The sequence below is a fragment of the Coregonus lavaretus genome (assembly GCF_964263955.1).
Source record: "Coregonus lavaretus genome assembly, chromosome: 36".
Lineage (NCBI taxonomy): Eukaryota > Metazoa > Chordata > Actinopteri > Salmoniformes > Salmonidae > Coregonus > Coregonus lavaretus.
The window spans coordinates 29,158,704-29,178,871 of NC_140023.1; the positions used below are offsets into that span (position 1 = coordinate 29,158,704).

Sequence of the window (20,168 nt, forward strand, 5' to 3'; positions counted from 1 at the left end):
ACAATTTTTACAAGCAGAGGGGAAAGCAGTATTATATGCCCACTGGGCACAGACTTCAATTCAACGTCTATTCTACGTTGGTTCAATTCAATTTAATTGAAATTATGAGGAAACAACGTTGATTCAACCAGTGTGTGCCCAGTAGGTGATGAGTAAAGTATTTAGCAAAACTATTTTGAACTGGAATAAATGCTGCACTTATTAACAATGACCAACACTGAGATAACTGGCCGATGCCCTAGCACATTGATGAGACGGAGATGTTGATATCGTAAGAAATAGCTTATTTTTATTAAAAACTTGCAGACATAACAGCAGTCCCCCTCAGACACTGAACAACATCCTCAATTTAAACAAACTGAAGAGCTTCAGTCAGGATGCCACAGGTGTGCAATCAGCTAATTAGCAAGGCTTGCAAGCAGTTAACTGAAAATTAAAGATGCACTACGCAGAAATCGCTCCACCATTTCCTGGTTGATCAAATTCATTGCCAGCCGGGTACCCCTGTTCTTCCTCACAAATATCTTAATAAATTTGCCAGAATATGTTATATCTTCATCCCACAATATTGAAGGTAGTGTGATGTTACAGATGCTTATCTTTACACACCCAAACTACCCCTATCTGAAATATTAAAATGATCAATCAACATTTATAAACCATGCATATGCACAAAATATATCCCTAAACATGCATGTGCCAGTTTTCACGCAAAAGTTGTCATTTATAAAAACTGAACTTGACGTGAGAATGTGCTCACCTTCCTGCAAATTTTAGACCATGCATACGCACAGTTTCTAGTGGTGGAAGTATTGCACTGCAAGCAGGCAAGTAGCCTAGTATCTTGTGCAAATGGGGGATAAGATGGTCATGTTTGTTCATTACAAATAACAGGTTCATCCTTAAGAGTCTATTGATTCACCCGTGCGTCAATCTAAGTAACATAATACAAAAATCCCCAGCAAAATCTGTCAGTTTAAAATAGAGATATTTGTTTTTTGTATAGGTTAAGTCTCAATCCACTGCATCTGCCTATGTCCCCTTCCGCATCTGCGGTGGAAAGTGGCAGAGCCATTTGCCAGACCAGGAGACATCCAGAAAATCGGTCTTCTCACGAAAATGTCTGTAGCATTCAAACGGTTTGGCCTACGAACTACTATGATCACTCTATAGAAAGGGGAGACTCTTCTCCGTTTTGCTCTACAACATCCACAAGTGTCACGGGACTCGTCTAAAGGTAACCCATATAAATGAATGGAAGTATAGAGGTAGTTTTTTGCAAACAAAAATAAGGGGTTAAATATATGTAAAAAATATATATATCTCCTAGATCAGTGCTTCCCAACCCTGGTCCTCGAGTACCCCCAACAATACATATTTTCATTATAGCCCTGGACAAACACGCCTCATTCAACTCATTGAGGCCTTGATGATTAGTTGACAAGTTGAATCAGGTGTGCCTGTCCGATGTCTAGCGGTAACACTTCCGGTTTAGACACGTCACCCCTCTCCCCACCGAAGACCGGGGTTATATTCCCCGCTCCAACCCTTCAATCTGTTTCTCCTACCTATCTGTATCCCCTCTGTCATTTCACAACTGTCTCAATAATGTGTCATCTCCCCAAAATATATATTTGAAATTATGCAAATCGTTTCAATGATTTGTTCATTTCATTTTACCAAAATAATGTAAGAATAATTCCAACTTAATATGTTGCTAAAATGTAAGTATATTTCATGAGGATAACCAGCGAGAGAGAAAACTGAGTGATTGAACTCATTGGAAGTATTTGGTTTTAATCACCTTTAATTTTTTATCTTGCCACGTGACTCTGTTTTTAGAGGATTGTGGGTAATAAATTTTTTTATAGTTTATGATTCTTTCACACAATGTTGTTTGCATGTTTGAAGAAATAAAAGTATAATGTAATCGATCATGATGAATGGATATCAAAACTGTCAGGAAATTGACATTCAATGAGGACAGCACCCATTCCCATGTTCATGATTGTCTGTGGAAGAGGCAAGTGCAGAATTCTAATTTCTTGCAGTTCAACCTCCAGTTAGTGCTGGTGGTTTGAACACTGTGCTTGACAATGCCTGCCAATATGGTATAAAATGTCAAATGATCAAATACATCAACACACTTCAGAAAAAGGGATGTAATTCTGCACTAGACAGGATTCAAAACATCATAATGGTGTTTAGAAGCTTCAGAGAGAGGAAACAACACCAAAAGAGAAGGTATCTATTTCTGCACTAAACAGGACTCGAAACACCAACATAGTGGTTTCAATCTTTTCTGTTATTGCTCCCAGTCCCTGGCAAGGTGTTGCACAACACTTGATTAAGTGGTGTTACAACACACCATGTAATGTTTCAAAATATCTCAGGATGATGTTTCAATACTCCAGCAAAGTTAAGGTTTCATCTCCAAGTTGGTGGCCCTAGTTTTGGTGTTACAACACACTTCATTTTAACAGTGTAGTAGAACAGACGATTGTAGGCTACCTCTGTACATCTGAATACTGTAATTTCATATTTCTCGAGTAGATAATCTTTCATTTCTAAACATAATACGTATTTGTATAACCATTGCAGAATAAATTCCTCACCTTTTCTGGCCATGATGGGTTTATATCCCCCAAGTATCCTACAACAAATTACCATGCCTGCATCTCTCATTTAATTGGCCCTATTACAGTGCCTTGCAAAAGTATTCATCCTCCTTGGCATTTTTCCTATTTTGTTGCATTACAACCTGTAATTCAAATGTATTTTTATTTGGATTTCATGTAATGGACATACACAAAATAGCCGAAATTGGTGAAGTGAAATGAAAAAAATAACTTGTTTCAAGTAGGCAATGTTTCAGAATTTGCGTGCAGTGCAGCATAGGTTCGAGAAAAAGTAAATGCAAAACATTAGGACCTAACAAAGATCAAAGGAACTGTTTACAGGTCCACAGCAATTTGCAATTGTTTTTGTCTTTCCGCAATTGTCACGTTGTATAATGATTAGAAGACAGGCGCAGGAATACATATTAGGGGTTTTATTACTCCATCCAACACAAACACATACTATATATATATATACAAAAGGAATGTAACCCAAACAAAGAGTGAGGTGTAACTTCTACACAATACACAGGACGAGACCCTTAAACAACCAGAGCACAATACACGGTACTCACGAGACCAATGGACATGGGACAATAATCGACAAGGACAATGGGGCACAAATCATATCAAATTTTATTTGTCACATTCACGTGTTTAGCAGATGTTATTGCGGGTCTGCCAGAAAGCCTAAAGCAAATGTCACTGCAAAACTTTAACATTCTGCCATCACCTCCAAAGACATTTGATCAAGTTCACCATTGCTATTTCCTTTAGAAACTGTCTCGGCCTAATTCCAATACTTCCAAAGTATACAGCGAATAGGGGCACTATTGTCACCATAAAAGGTGAATGATGGGTGTTTTTCAGGTGGAGTTATAATGCTCGTTCACGCACACAGTTTCAGGACGTGTCTGATTAAAACGGGAAACATGCGTATGTATGGCGTGTACCAAGTTTATAAATCTCAATATTTTTTTATGCGTGCAGTCTTTTCAGAAATGGCACATTTACTTATAAATGAGGCTCCAGGTAGCCAAAGATGAGTCAGTTAGTAGATTTGCTAAACGATATTTTATATGAATGATAAATGTAGGTCTAGTTCTTTCTGGTCTCTAATCTGGATATGCACGGCACGCCGGCCTTTGAGAGCCAATGCTGATGACTGGTCAACAATCAATACTTTTTGGTTTTAATGACAACTTCAAAACATTGACAAAAAAAATATGCAAAAAATAATAATCATTGGAGAAATTATAACACCACCGAAAAAGGCACTTTGGAGACTGGAAGGGCAAGGGGGCATGTGCTCTGCACAGGTAGAGCCCTATCTGTGCACACACCTGTCTAGGATCGGCACTTTTTTTTCAATTTCCGCCTAAAATGACATACTCAAATCTAACTGCCTGTAGCTCAGGACCTGAAGCAAAGATATGCATATGTTTGATACCATTTGAAAGGAAACACTTTGAAGTTTGTGGAAATGTGAAATTAATGTAGGAGAATGTAACACATTAGATCTGGTAAAAGATAATACAAACAAAATAACATGCGTTTTCAATTATTATTATTTTTCATCATCTTTGAAATGCAGAGAGAACTTACACAATATAATATTGCAGTTTAGGCACAATTTAGATTTTGGCCAGTAGATGGAAGCAGTGTGGGTGCAAAGTTTCAGATTGATCCAGTGAAGCATTACAATACTGGACTACAGTGGGGAAAATAAGTATTTAGTCAGCCACCAATTGTGCAAGTTCTCCCACTTAAAAAGATGAGCGAGGCCTGTAATTTTCATCATAGGTACACGTCAACTATGACAGACAAAATGAGAAAAAATAATCCAGAAAATCACATTCTAGGATTTGTAATGAATTTATTTGCAAATTATGGTGGAAAATAAGTATTTGGTCATTAACAAAAGTTTCTCAATACTTTGTTATATACCCTTTGTTGGCAATGACACAGGTCAAACGTTTTCTGTAAGTCTGCAAAAGGTTTTCACACACTGTTGCTGGTATTTTGGCCCATTCCTCCATGCAGATCTCCTCTAGAGCAGTGATGTTTTGAGGCTGTCGCTGGGCAACACAGACTTTCAACTCCCTCCAAAGATTTTCTATGGGGTTGAGATCTGGAGACTGGCTAGGCCACTCCAGGACCTTGAAATGCTTCTTACAAAGCCACTCCTTCGTTGCCCGGGCGGTGTGTTTGGGATCATTGTCATGCTGAAAGACCCAGCCACGTTTCATCTTCAATGCCCTTGCTGATGGAAGGAGGTTTTCACTCAAAATCTCACGATACATGGCCCCATTCATTCTTTCCTTTACACGGATCAGTCGTCCTGGTCCCTTTGCAGAAAAACAGCCCCAAAGCATGATGTTTCCACCCCCATGCTTCACAGTAGGTAAGGTGTTCTTTGGATGCAACTCAGCATTCTTTGTCCTCCAAACACGACGAGTTGAGTTTTTACCAAAAAGTTCTATTTTGGTTTCATCTGACCATATGACATTCTCCCAATCCTCTTCTGGATCATCCAAATGCACTCTAGCAAACTTCAGACGGGCCTGGACATGTACTGGCTTAAGCAGGGGGACACGTCTTGCACTGCAGGATTTGAGTCCCTGGCGGCGTAGTGTGTTACTGATGGTAGGCTATGTTACTTTGGTCCCAGCTCTCTGCAGGTCATTCACTAGGTCCCCCCGTGTGGTTCTGGGATTTTTGCTCACCGTTCTTGTGATCATTTTGACCCCACGGGGTGAGATCTTGCGTGGAGCCCCAGATCGAGGGAGATTATCAGTGGTCTTGTATGTCTTCCATTTCCTAATAATTGCTCCCACAGTTGATTTCTTCAAATCAAGCTGCTTACCTATTGCAGATTCAGTCTTCCCAGCCTGGTGCTGGTCTACAATTTTGTTTCTGGTGTCCTTTGACAGCTCTTTGGTCTTGGCCAGAGTGGAGTTTGGAGTGTGACTGTTTGAGGTTGTGGACAGGTGTCTTTTATGCTGATAACAAGTTCAAACAGGTGCCATTAATACAGGTAACGAGTGGAGGACAGAGGAGCCTCTTAAAGAAGAAGTTACAGGTCTGTGAGAGCCAGAAATCTTGCTTGTTTGTAGGTGACCAAATACTTATTTTCCACCATAATTTGCAAATAAATTCATAAAAAATCCTACAATATGATTTTCTGGATTTTTTTTCTCTCAATTTGTCTGTCATAGTTGATGTGTACCTATGATGAAATTTAAAGGCCTTTCTCATCTTTTTAAGTGGGAGAACTTGCACAATTGGTGGCTGACTAAATACTTTTTTTTCCCACTGTATTTTGTATCAAGTCTGCCCAAAAGTGCCAAATTGGTAAATTGATACAGTGGCATGTGAAAGTATTCACCCCCCCCTTGGCATTTTTCCTATTTTGTTGCCTTACAACCTGGAATTAAAATGGATTTTTGGGGGGTTTATATCATTTGATTTACACAACATGCCTACCACCTTGAAGATGCAAAATATTTTTTATTGGGAAAAAATACTGAAAACTTGAGTTTTCCCCCCCACCTTTAACAACAATTACAGCTGCAAGTGTCTTGGGGCATGTCTCTATGAGCTTGGCACATCTAGCCACTGGGTAGGCAAAACTGCTCCAGCTCCTTCAAGTTGGATGGGTTCTGCTGGTGTACAGCAATCTTTAAGTCATACCACAGATTCTCAATTGGATTGAGGTCTGGGCTTTGAATAGGCCATTCCAAGACATTTAAATGTTTCCCCTAAAACCACTCAAGTGTTGCTTTAGCAGTATGCTTAGGGTCATTGTCCTGCTGGAAGGTGAACCTCCGTCCCAGTCTCAAATCTCTGGAAGACTGAAACAGGTTTCCCTCAAGAATTTCCCTGTATTTAGCGCCATCCATCATTCCTTCAATTCTGACCAGTTTCCCAGTCCCTGCCGATTAAAAACATCCTCACAGCATGGTGCGCTTGCTTGGTGGTGCCCCTTGCTTAGTGGTGTTGCAGACTCTGGGGCCTTTCAGAACAGGTGTATAAATACTGAGATCATGTGACAGATCATGTGACACTTAGATTGCACACAGGTGGACTTTATTTAACTAATTATGTGACTTCTGAAGGTAATTGGTTGCACCAGATCTTATTTAGGGGATATTTATATTTTAGAATTTTTTGAAACAAGTACATTTTTTCATTTCACTTCACCAATGTCAACTATTTTGTGTACGTCCAATACATGAAATCCAAACAAAAATCTATTTAAATTATAGGTTGTAATGCAACAAAATAGGAAAAACGTCAAGGGGGATGAATACATTTGCAAGGCACTGTACATTTAGATTTTATTTGACTTGAGCTCCGTGCAGATGTTGCCTTTAATCCACGGCTTCTGGTTGGGATATGTGCTGTATGTACGGTCACTGTGGGGACGACGTCGTCGATGCACTTCTTAATGAAGCCGGTTACTGATGTGGTAAACTCCTCAATGTTATCGGATGAATCCTGGAACACATTCCAGTCTGTATTAGCGAAACAGTCCTGTAGATTATCTGACTATTTCTGCACTGGTACTTCCTGTTTGAGTTTTTGCTTGTAAGCAGGAAGCAGGAGGATATAGTTATGATCTGATTTGCCAAAGGAAGGGCGAGGGAGGGCCTTGTGTGCATTTCTGTGTGGAGTATTAGTGACCTAGAGTTTTGTCGCCTCTAGTTGCACAGGTGACATGTTGGTGAAAATGAGGTAAAATGTATTTCAGTTTCCCTGCATTAAAATCAACGGCCACAAGAAATGCTGCCTCTGTATGTGCATTTTCTTATTTGCTTATGGCCCTATACAGCTCGTTGAATGTGGTCTTAGTGCCAGCATTGGTTTGTGGTGGTAAATAGACAGCAACAAAAAATATAGGTGAAAACTCTCTTGGTAAATAGTATGGTCTGCAGCTTATCATGAGGTATTCTAACACAGGCGAGCAAAAACTCAAGACTTCCTTAACATTGGAGATTGTGCACCAGCTTTTGTTAACAAAGAGACACACCTCTTCTCCCTTCGTCTTACCTGAGTCTGCCGTCAAGTCTTGACGATTCATAGAAAAACCAGCAAGATGTATTATCCATGTCCTCCTTCAGCCATGACTCTGAGAGACATAGAATATTACAGTTTTTCAGGTTCCGTTGATAGGATAGTATCGAACGGAGCTCATCCAGTTTGTTCTCCAGTGACTAAACGTTTGCCAGTAGAACAGAGGGAAATGGCGGTCTATTTGCTAGCTGATGTAGTCTCGTCAGGATGCCGCCTCGCCTGCCTCTCTTTCACCACTGCTTCCTCTTTCGAGTCCCAAGGATTAGGGCACTGGTCCAGAGTAAGCAGAATGTCCAGAGCTGCCGGGTCATTGAAGTAGAAATGTTAATCCAAATTGAGGTGATGTCTAGAAGCTGTATTCGGTCATAGGAAATTATGGCGGAGATATTATGTACCAAAAAATTTAAGATCAGTGTACGAAAAAAATAAATAGCAGAATTGGTCAGGAGCCCGTAAAACTGAGTATTCCCACAAGACTCTCGTAACATTACAGTGTGATGTTATGACATGTTTGTTCCAATAACTTTCCCTGAGCATACTTCAGCAATTATGTTTGGATTTAATAGAAGTGGTTCTGAGAAAACTTTGCTAGAACGTTCTGCTTATGTTGATGGAGATGTCATGCAAGACACCTATAACAACAGGCACGGAACATTCTCATAATACTCTCAGAAAGTCTCTCAACATACAGAACTTCAGCAAAGTGGTTATAAGAAAACAATATGTTTATGGAGATGTTGCCCAACATATTGAAAACAAATCTGTCAATTGTTAGGGAAGTCGAAACTAGACAGTATATGAAGAGGACTGGTGAGAGAAAAAAGTAGAGACGATACTTATTTTTCTTAGTTAATAGTTATCCTCTCTGTAAGACAAAGTGCAAACTGGATGTTTTGAATATGCGTTAGCTTCAGTCCTGTGGTACAGTGGATTACTTCCATGGTGAAAACAACAAAGGTCACAGGTTTGATCCCTACTTGCTTCTATCAACAAAATAAGATAAAGCTTTGTTTGCACAATCAATGTCTAATACAATGTATTGTGATTACAAGCAATTGCCGTCTGTGTTTTCTACATGACCTTACAGTACAACTTAATTCCTCAACAATAAGATAGCACTAACACATGAAAGAGACAACTCAGTGGCCTTATCGTCTGCCCTGAGACTGGAAGGTTTGGAGTGCGATCCCTGGCAGAGTCATAACAAAGACTGTAAAAATGGGACCCGATACGTCTCTGCTTGGCACTCAGCATTAAGGAGATTGGGGGTTTTAGATTTACAGTAGTTAATTTGCTTATGTTTTATATGCTTACAACAGAAAAAGGTGTCCTGTGGATTATGCCTTGTTATGTTTGTGAAAATTGATTGGCAATGTCCTCCATGGCCCTCCAATGCCCGTATTCTTTCCATAGAGACTTGCAGGCAATTTTTTAAAAGACGATTGATCAATATGGCTCTGTGATGCACTTTTCATATCTATTGATGAATGCTTAGACCATATGCCAATAGAGAATTGGAGGCTTTATCCTGAATGACTAATTTCCCAGTCCACAGACCATCTAAATGCAAGATGGCCAATACACTTCCTGCATTTGAGTCTCATTTCTGAGGGGTAATAGAATGAGTGAGATGAGGATGATGGTGATGATGATGTTGTGTGCGTGTGTGTGCTCGTGTGTGTGCACATCCGTCTGTCCGCGCGTGTGTCACTTACGAACATGACCCTCTTGGGGATGTGGTCTGACTCCACCAAGGGGTTTTTGTAGAGCCACAGCTCCTCTGGCTGGATTACTCTCTCAAAGGGCTCCAGGAACTCTGTGAATCTGAGGGAGACACACACATGCACATTAGCTCTCAATCATTCACAATACATTTATTTTCATATGGGTGGCCCCAGCTGGAATTAAACCCACAATCCTGGCATTGCAAGCCCCATGCTCTACAGGACCACAAGATCTCTTTACAGTAATACAATTTTTTTAGTTCTCCAACACTGTATGTATAGAACATTGAAGAGATTCGATTTTTGCTGCTGGACTTAACACGTTTCTACACTTTTAACTGTTAAAATCTCTAAAAGTCTATAAGCCTTTGAGAGGGGTTCTACTAAGCTAACATATTAAATTGTGCGACTATGATCTCCTCTGCAAAAACTATTTTGAGGAAGTGTATACTGGCTACGGCATCTCAAAATGGACAAACAGTGCTATTTCCGCTTTTTTCTCGTTTTTCAAGTGAAGGTCTTTTAAGGGAGTATGGAAGCATACTCGTTCGATTTGGCTAGCCGAACTCGGATAGGCACTAGCAGAACTGAAGCATGCTGACACCTTTAAATGGTGTCAGCCAAGCCGTATCAACCCACCTCCCCCTGCTGTGTCCACCCCCTCAGTCATTAACTACAGACTACAGGATAGGTAGACCTGTCACTCTACTGGGCTTATGTCCTACCCACTCCCCTTTGCCTTAATGAGTTTCTCATGGAACACACCCACATACCGAACCCCAACATGCCTGAATGGATGTACATGTACACACACACAGGCACGGGCACACACAGATACACACATTCACACACACAGTGGTGTAAAGTATTTAAGTAAAAATACTTGTACTTTTACTTCACTACATTCCTAAAGAAAATAATCAACTTTTTACTCCATACATTTTCCTTGACACCCAAAAGTATGCGTTACATTATGAATGTTTAGCAGGACAGGAAAATGGTCCAATTCACGCACTTATCAAGAAAACATTCCTGGTCATCCCTACTGTCTCTGATCTGGCCGACTCACTTAACACAAATGCTTCATTTGTAAATTATGTCTGAGTGTTGGAGTGTGCCCCTGGCTATACAGTCAATTAAACAAACAAGAAAATTGTGCCGTCTGGTTTGCTTAATATAAGGAATTTGAATTTATTTATACTTTTACTTTTGATACTTAAGTATATTTTAGCAATTACATTTACTTTTGATACTTAGATTTAAAACCAAATATATTTTTTACTTTTACTCGAGTAGTATTTTACTGGGTGACTTTCACTTTTACTTGACTCATTTTCTATTAAGGTATCTTTACTTTTACTTAAGTATGACAATTGAGTACTTTTTTCACCACTGCACACACATGCACACACAGGCATGAATGCATACACACATACACACATGCATACACACTCATGTACACACCCGTGTGTATGTATATGTGTGTGTGTGTGTGTGTGTGTGTGTGTGTGTGTGTGTGTGTGTGTGTGTGTGTGTGTGTGTGTGTGTGTGTGTGCGTGCGTGTGTGTGTGTGTGTGTGTGTGTGTGTGTGTGTGTGTGTGTGTGTGTGTGTGCGGGTCAGGGTTGAGTGTGTGTCATGAATGCAGACACACACACACACTCACTCAAGATTGAGCAGCGGCAGGAAATGTACTTTGGAAGTGATCTTTCTTCTTTATTTCATGATAGGGAGCTACGGCACTTCTGGAATCCCAAAAGCTACTTTGATGGCCATGTGTGTGCACAGAGGCGATAATCTTAAGTGAACAGGAAAAGGAAATAATGCAAATGCTATTAAAGAAAAACTGTAATTTCAACTATTTTCATTTAATCTTCATAATTGCAGTGTCTATAATGTATTACTGTGGCTTAAGTTATTGTAAGATATTAAGTCAAGGTTGACAGACGTTATAGGTCACAGAGAAACGTATGAATCTGCCTCCATCAGAGGCTCAAAGTAATTAAATGTTCTATTTCAAATGTCAATGATATTTCTACCTCAAGCGTTGAAACTGCTTTATATCTCCTCTTAGAACAGATCAATGCAGCACACACAGGAGTTCCCCTGGCTAGCCTATTTTATTGTTTTTTTCCTACACCTCTCTCATCAGTCAATTCATAAAACGTCTACATATGGGTTGATGAGGTCCTATATAGAAGCTCAAAACCCACCTAAGCCAAGTGCCAGAGTCTGATGTAACAGTTTAAGCTCCTGACTCTGGACCACACCCTGGCGATGGGGGATCAAGCTCTGGCTCTACCAACTGTCTATACCCTTCCTCTGTAAACCTCTCTAATACCTGTCTCCCAATATACAGTCCTTCCAGGATTTCGGAGGATTCTTTGGTGATATTTGCTGTAAAAAATGAATGATTTTTGCTGCGGCTATTCTGACACTTAGCAACAACAACAAAAACGATTGCATAATCGTAAAGTGAATATAATAAAAAACTGTCCTGTAATAAAAAATAAATTAATTTAATTGAATGAGATACGGAAGGAGATTGGAACTTCCGATCTCCTTTAAAAATAAAAAAGTTTAACACTACATTCAGTTAGAGCTATATGCCTTTTCCATTCACTCATAGTGGATATGGTTGGCTGTTCTTTTCTAAAATGCCTTGTCATCGCCGTCATGATTAACCACGATCCGATGAGAGCAATCCCAGTCCCATCCATTACAGGTCATGACAGGGAGGATATTTGTCACTGCTGTGATGGGTGCAATGATCATCAATCAGGCCAACAGTTGTAGGCCTGATTACCAACAATGATGAAACAGCCTACAGGGAGGAGGTGACAACCCTGGCAGAGTGGTGCCAGGAAAATAACCTCTCCCTCAATGTCAACAAAGTGAAGGAGCTGATCGTGGACCACAGGAGACAGCAGAGAGAGCATGCCCCCATCCACAGAGATAGGACCGCAGTGGAGAGGGTCAAAAGCTTCAGGTTCCTTGGTGTGCACATCACTAATAATCTGAAATGGTTCACACAGACAGCGTGGTGAAGAAGGCGCAACAGCGCCTCTTCAACCTCAGGAGGCTGAAGAAATTTGGTTTGGCCCCTAAGACCCTCACAAACTTCTACAGATGCACTATTGAGAGCATCGTGTCGAGCTGTATCACCGCCTGCTACAGCAATTGCACCGCAGGGCTCTTCAGAGGGTGGTCAGCCCAACACATCACCGGGGGCACACTGCCTGCACTCCAGGAAATACAGTTGAAGTCGGAAGTTTACATATACTTAGGTTGGAGTCATTAAAACTCGTTTTTCAACCACTCCACAAATTTCTTGTTAACAAACTATAGTTTTGGCAAGTCGGTTAGGACATCTACTTTGTGCATGACACAAGTAATTTTCCAACAATTGTTTAAATACAGATTATTTCACTTATAATTCACTGTGGGTCAGAAGTTTACATACACTAAGTTCAATGTGCCTTTAAACAGCTTGGAAAATTCCAGAAAATGATGTCATGGCTTTAGAAGCTTCTGATTAGCACTGATTATTCCAGTGTTAATACTATTGTAATTATTCTGCACTATAGCCTATTTATTGCCTTACCTCCATAACTTGCTACATTTGCACACACTGTATATATATTTTCTGTTGTATTTTCTGACTTTATGTTTTTTTTACCCCATATGTAACTCTGTTGTTTTTATTGCACTACTTTGCTTTATCTTGGCCAGGTCGCAGTTGTAAATGAGAACTTGTTCTCAACTGGCTTACCTGGTTAAATAAAGGTGAAATAAAAAATAAAAAATAAAAATAAAAAATAGGCTAATTGACATAATTTTTGACAATTGGAGGTGAACCTGTGGATGTATTTCAAGGCCTACCTTCAAACTCAGTGCCTCTTTGCTTGACATCATGGGAAAATCAAAAGAAATCAGCCAAGACCTCAGAAAAAAAAAATGTAGACGTCCACAAGTCTGGTTCATCCTTGGGAGCAATTTCCAAATACCTGAAGGTACCACATTTATCTGTACCAACAATAGTATGCAAGTATGAACACCATGGGACCACGCAGCCATCATCCCGCTCAGGAAGGAGATGCGTTCTGTCTCCTAGAGATGATTGTTCTTTTTGGAGAAATGTCCTCTGGTCTGATGAAACAAAAATAGAACTGTTTGGCCATAATGACCATCGTTATGTTTGGAGGAAAAAGGGGGTTGCTTGCAAGCCAAAGAACACCATCCCAACCGTGAAGCATGGGGGTGGCAGCATCATGCTGTGGGGGTGCTTTGCTGCAAGAGGGACTGGTGCACTTCACAAAATAGATGGCATCATGAGGGAAGAAAAATTTTTATGTGGATATATTGGAGCAATATCTCAAGACATCAGTCAGGAAGTTAAAGCTTGGTCGCAAATGGGTCTTCCAAATGGACAATGACCCCAAGCATACTTCCAAAGTTGTGGCAAAATGGCTTAAGGACAACAAAGTAAAGGTATTGGAGTAACCATCACAAAGCCCTGACCTCAATCCTATAGAAAATGTGTGGGCAGAACTGAAAAAGCTTGTACGAGCAAGGAGGCCTACAAACCTGACTAAGTTACACCAGCTCTGTCAGGAGGAATGGGCCAAAATTCACCCAACTTATTGTGGGAAGCTTGTGGAAGGCTACCCGAAACGTTTGACCCAAGTTAAAAAAAATTAAGGCAATGCTACCAAATACTAATTGAGTGTATATAAACTTCTGATCCACTGGGAATGTGATGAAAGAAATGAAAGTTGAAATAAATATCACTACTATTATTCTGACATTTCACATTCTTAAAATAAAGTGGTGATCCTCACTGACCTTAGACAGGTAATTTTTACTAGGATTAAATGTCAAGAATTGTGAAAAACTGAGTTTAAATGTATTTGGCTAAGGTGCATGTAAACTTCTGACTTCAACTGTATACAGCACATGGTGTCACAGGAAGGCCAAGAAGATCATCAAGGACCTCAGCCACCTGAGCCACAGCCTGTTCACCCCGCTACCATCTAGAAGGCGGAGACTGTACAGGTGCATCAAAGCTGGGACAGAGAGACTGAGAAACAGCTTCTATTTCCAGGCCATCAGACTGTTAAACAGTCAACACTAGCCTTAGTCACTGTTATAGCCAGCTACCACCCAATACTCTACCCTGCACCTTAGAGACTGCTGCCCTATGTAGATAGAGTTTTTGAACACTGGTCACTTTAATAATGTTTACATACTGTTTTGCCCACTTTATATGTACAGTGCCTTAAGAAAGTATTCACACCCCTTGCCTTTTTCCACATTTTGTTGTGTTACAAAGTGGAATTAAAATTGATTTAACTGTAATTTATTGTCAATGATCTACACAAAATAGTCTGTAATGTCAAAGTGGAAAGAAATTCTAACATTTGTAAAAAAATGCATGAAAAATAAGACACTAATATACTGTATCTTGATTAGATTAGTATTCTACCCCCTGAGTCAATACATGTTATAATCACCTTTGGCAGCGATTACAGCTGTGAGTCTTTCTGGGTAAGTCTCTTAGAGCTTTCAACACTTGGATTGTGCAAAATGTGCCATTATTTTTTTCAAAATTCTTCAAGGTCTGTCAAATTGGTTGTTGATCATTGCTAGACAACCTTTTTCCGGTCTTGCCATAGATTTTCATTTTTTAAATTCATTTGTAAATATTTTCAAAAACATAATTCCACTTTGACATTATGGGGTATTGTGTGTTGGCCGGTGACAAAAAATCACAATTTAATAAATTTTAAATCAGGCTGTAACACAACAAAATGTCGAAAAAGTCAAGGGGTGTGATACAATACTTCCTGAAGGGACTGTATATACTGTATTCTATTCATTGAATACTTTTCACTTTAATAATGTTTACGTACTGGTTTATCCACTTTATACGTATATACTATATTCTAGCAGTGGAGGCTCCTCAGAGGAGTCAAAACAGTGAATTTCATAAAATAAAATAAAAGTAAAAATAACTGAATAAAACACACTGTTTTGCAATGAAGGTCTACAGTAGCCTCAACAGCACTCTGTAGGGTAGCAGCACAAATTAATTTCTTCAAAAATGAACAAGAAGCAAGAGAGAGAGAGAGAGATTTTGTCATTTTCTTTCACTTTCAGTTTCACTTACTTAGCTAGCAAATGCAGCAGGCTAGTTTAGTTACTCAAACACAAGGCTCAAACAGAGGGATGCTATGTTAGCTAGCTGGCTATGACTATCCAACACAACACTGGAACTCTTCTAAGTCAAGGTAAGCTTTTGGTTTTATTAATTTATATAAAATATACCCGCCGGTGTAACTGCTTACTGACTATACACTGTAACGTTACTGCATGATTGCAGCGGGTTTACTAACGCATTAATTCTATTAGCTATATTGACTATGATGTTACTTTAGCTAATATGGGGACAACGATGTAAGCTGTGTATAGCGGTTATGACATGTTCTGACTTCGAAAGCTTTTTTCGCCTGGTCACATACAGCTGATGTGTTGTTCATTGAAGTCCACAAACGAAGGGAAAAGGTGAGAGGAGGAGAGTGAATAGAGGTGAGAAGGAATACAACGTGGCTGGTATGAAAGTGAACAATTTGCATGATCAGGGGTGTATTCATTCCGCCGATTCTGTTGAAAAATGTTTCTTAAACGGAAGCAAACGAAACTGGGATAAAAATACCTGATTTTGTCCAATAGAAACTCTTGTTTGCAACTGTTGGATGCCCTAGATAAGGTAGATTCATGGCAAGAGTGTGCAAGGCGGTATTGAATGTGTCACTGTCTGTCCATGTGTCACTGTCTGTCATATAAATGTTTTCTCTCGACCTGTGTGCACCTACGTTGTAAGCTTTCATTTATTGGCTAGGTTGTAGCAAACTGATAATGGGTATAGGGAAAATTAGAGTATCATGTAGTAGCCTAAACCTATCAATGTTACATTGAACTGGGTGAATGGAATATGAATGACAGTCATCCAACATGCTGTAATAGAAATAAGACCATGCTCATGAAAAAAAGAATTGTCCTCCCTCATCATAAACGGCACTGAATTCTAGTCATGGCTCATCCTATATAACTACTGCTGTACACATTTTTCTATTCATATACTGTCCATGCTGTCTTTGCACACCATTTACTGAACAAAAATATAAACGCAACATGTAAAGTGTTGGTCCCATCTTTCATGACCTGAAATAATATATCCCTGAAATGTTCCATACACACAAAAAGCTTATTTCTCTCAAATGTTGTGCATAAATTTGTTTACATCCCTGTTAGTGAGCATTTCTCCTTTGCAAAGATAATCCATCCACCTGACAGGTGTTGCATATCAAGAAGTTGATTAAACAACATGATCATTACACAGGTGCACCTTGTGCTGGGGACAATAAAAGGCCACTCTAAAATGTGCAGTTTTGTCACACAACACAATGCCACAGATGTCTCAAGTTTTGGGGGGGGCGTGCAATTGGCATGCTGACTGGAGGAATGTCCACGAGAGCTGTAGCCAGAGATTTTAATATTCAATTCGCTACCATAAGCTGCCTCCAACATCGTTTTATAGAATTTGGCAGTATGTCTAACCGGCCTAACAACGGCAGACCATGTGTAACCACGACAGTCCAGGACCTCCACATCCGGCTTCTTCACCTGCGGGATTGTCTGAGACCAACCACCCAGACAGTTGATGAAACTGAGGATTATTTCTGTTTGTAATAAAACCCTTATGTGGCGAAAAACTCCTTCTGATTGGCTGGGCCCGGCTCCCCAGTGAGCGCCCCTGCCCAGTCATGTGAAATCCATAGATTAGGGCCGAATCCTTCAATTGACTGATTTCCTTATATGAACTGTAACTCAGTGAAATCGTTGAAATTGTTGCATTTTGCGTTTTTAATTTTGTTCAGTAAACACTAAATGGCCAAAAGTATATGGACAACCCTTCAAATTAGTGGATTTGGCTATTTCAGACACACCTATTGCTGACAGGGGTATAAAATCGAGCACACAGCCATGCAATCTCCATAGACAAACATTGGCAGTAGAGTGGCCCATACTGAAGAGCTCAGTGACTTTCAACGTGGCACCGTCATAGGATACCACCTTTCCAACAAGTCAGTTCATCAAATTTCTGCCCTGTTAGAGCTGCCCCGGTCAACTTTAAGTGCTGTTATTGTGAAGTGGAAACGTCTAGGAGCAACAACTGCTCAGCCGCAAAGTGCTAGGCCACACAAGCTCACAGAACGGGACTGCCAAGTGCTGAAGCGCATAGTGAGTAAAAATCGTCTGTCCTGGGTTGCAACACTCACTACCGAGTTCCAAACTGGAAGCAATGTCAGCACAATAACTGTTCGTTGGGAGCTTCATGAAATGGGTTTCCATGGCTGAGCAGCCGCACACAAGCCTAAGAACACCATGTTCAATGCCAAGTGTTGGCTGGAGTGGTGTAAAGCTTGGCGCCATTGGACTCTGGAGCAGTGGAAACACTTTCTCTTGAGTGATGAATCACACTTGACCATCTGGCTGTCTGACGGACAAATCTGGGTTTGGCGGATGCCAGGAGTACGCTACCTGCCCAAATGCATAGTGCCAACTGTAAAGTTTGTTGGAGGAGGAATAATGGTCTGGGGCTGTTTTTCATGGTTCGGGCTAGGCCCCTTAGTTCCAGTGAATAGGAAATCTTAACGCTACAGCATACAATGACATGACCTGCACAGAGCCCTGACCTCAACCCCATCGAACACCTTTGGGATGAATTGGAACGCCGACTGCGAGCCAGGCCTAATCGCCCAACATCATTGCCCGACCTCACTAATGCTCTTGTGGCTGAATGGAAGCAAGTCCCTGCAGCAATGTTCCAACATCTAGTGGAAAGCCTTCCCAGAAGAGTGGAGGTTGTTATAGCAGGAAAGGGGGGACCAACTTTATATTAATGTCCATGATTTTGGAACGAGATGTTCGACGACATGGTGTATATATTATATGTATACAGTATATATTTATATTCTGGTCTCTGACATTGCTTGTTCTGATATTTCTTAATATTCTGTATTTTTCTGGATGATGTGTGTATGAAAAATTAAAATAAATATATTGCTAGATATTACTGCACTGTTGGAGCTAGAATCACAGTTATTTCACTGCATTTTGATAACATCTACAAATCTGTTTACGCAACCAATAAACTTTGATTTGATATTCTAATACTAGAGCAGAGCATGGTAATGACAGACCCAGCAGGCCCTCCAATCTATCCAGCTGGGGAGTGTTTGGGCGAATATCGCTTCAAAGCACTCCGGTTAGATGCATCTGTGTGTCTGTATGTTTTTGTGTGTGCTTGCGTGTGCCCGTGGATGTGTTCTTGGACGATCAGTAAGAGAGATAGCAAGAAAGGGAATTAGAGAAAGTGAGAGCCTTTTTCTTTGAATGGATCAAAAGAAAAAGTGACTATTAGAAAAAGTGAGCGAGAGAGCGAAATAAAGAGGTAGAGGTTGTGCCTGTTGGTACACAGTGAAGGGTCAGCTCATTGTTTTTCTGCAGAAGCAGCCCCGGTCATAGACTTTCATCAGCGCTAGATCGGGGCCCCAGGCCCTCAGACCCTTCACTGTTTACCAACAGGCACAACCTCTACCTCTTTCTTTCGCTCTCTCGCTCACTTTTTCTAATAGTCACTTTTTCTTTTGATCCATTCAAAGAAAAAGGCTCTCACTTTCTCTAATTCCCTTTCTTGCTGTCTCTCTTACAGATCGTCCAAGAACACATCCACGGTATTTATGCTGCCCATAAATACCAGCCAGGGGGCTCTGCACTTTTGCAGGAGAGCAGCTTATTGTGTTTTATTTGTCTTCATTAGCTCTCTGGTTCTATTCCACCATGGTATGAAGGTACCTTTAGCCACCTATGGCCAAGACCTGATCAAATGACCACACACCACCACCACCACCATCCCTACAACCACCCCAACAACAACAACAACAACAACAGTTCAGAGAGCATATTTTACTGCAGACACACGGTTTTGGAACAGAATGGTTAATACTGTGCATCTAGATAACTTTAACGGAGTACAGAGTAGTTTCAGTGCCTCGTTGGCTACAAGTTTGGCATAGCTCATTATCCCAAGTGCTCTCAGACCAGCTCTAGAGCATCCAAAAGCTTGCTTGCCGCATCATCCTGGGCACTGTATATGTGAGGTCATTGGAGGCTCCTCAGAGGAGGAAGGGGAGGACCATTCTACTCTCAGTGAATTTCAGAAAATTTAAAATTTAAATTTAAAATAATGAACATTAAAAAAGTGAGCATTTTTAGATAAAACTATACTAAATATATTCACGTCACCAAATACCTGATTATAAAACACTGTTTTGCATTGAAGGTCTACAGTAGTCTCAACAAGACACACTAGGCTAGAACCATGGTGTAGCTGGAGAACAACTATTCCCTGTCCTCCTCTGGCTACACATTGACTTCAATACAAAACCTAGGAGGCTCGTTAGCCTTATCCCCTTCCATAGACCTACATTGTGGGTTTATGACCACTTCAGTAGGACGTCCTCCAACCAATCAAGGTTTTTACGATATGAACTGACGTTGTCCATCCAATCATAGGATTAGGATCAGAGAACGAACTTAGTGTGGTGTATTGGGGTTGTGCCACAGAGCATTATGGGGGTTCTATGTGTTGAGAAGCTTGGTGAGTTGGTGACATATTGGATAGAG

The 20,168-nt window shown here is 40.4% G+C and overlaps 1 protein-coding gene across 1 annotated transcript in view; it reads right to left on the reverse strand.

The window, feature by feature from the left end:
* The window catches only part of LOC311110564 (phospholipid phosphatase 4-like), a gene marked incomplete at both ends in the record, with an annotated part of 189,376 nt that overhangs the window by 118,080 nt on the left and 51,128 nt on the right, over positions 1–20,168 (reverse strand). The window contains one exon of the mRNA XM_084153069.1: positions 9,410–9,518. Coding sequence (XP_084009195.1) covers positions 9,410–9,518 — 109 coding nt within the window. The remainder of the gene's footprint in view (positions 1–9,409; positions 9,519–20,168) is intronic.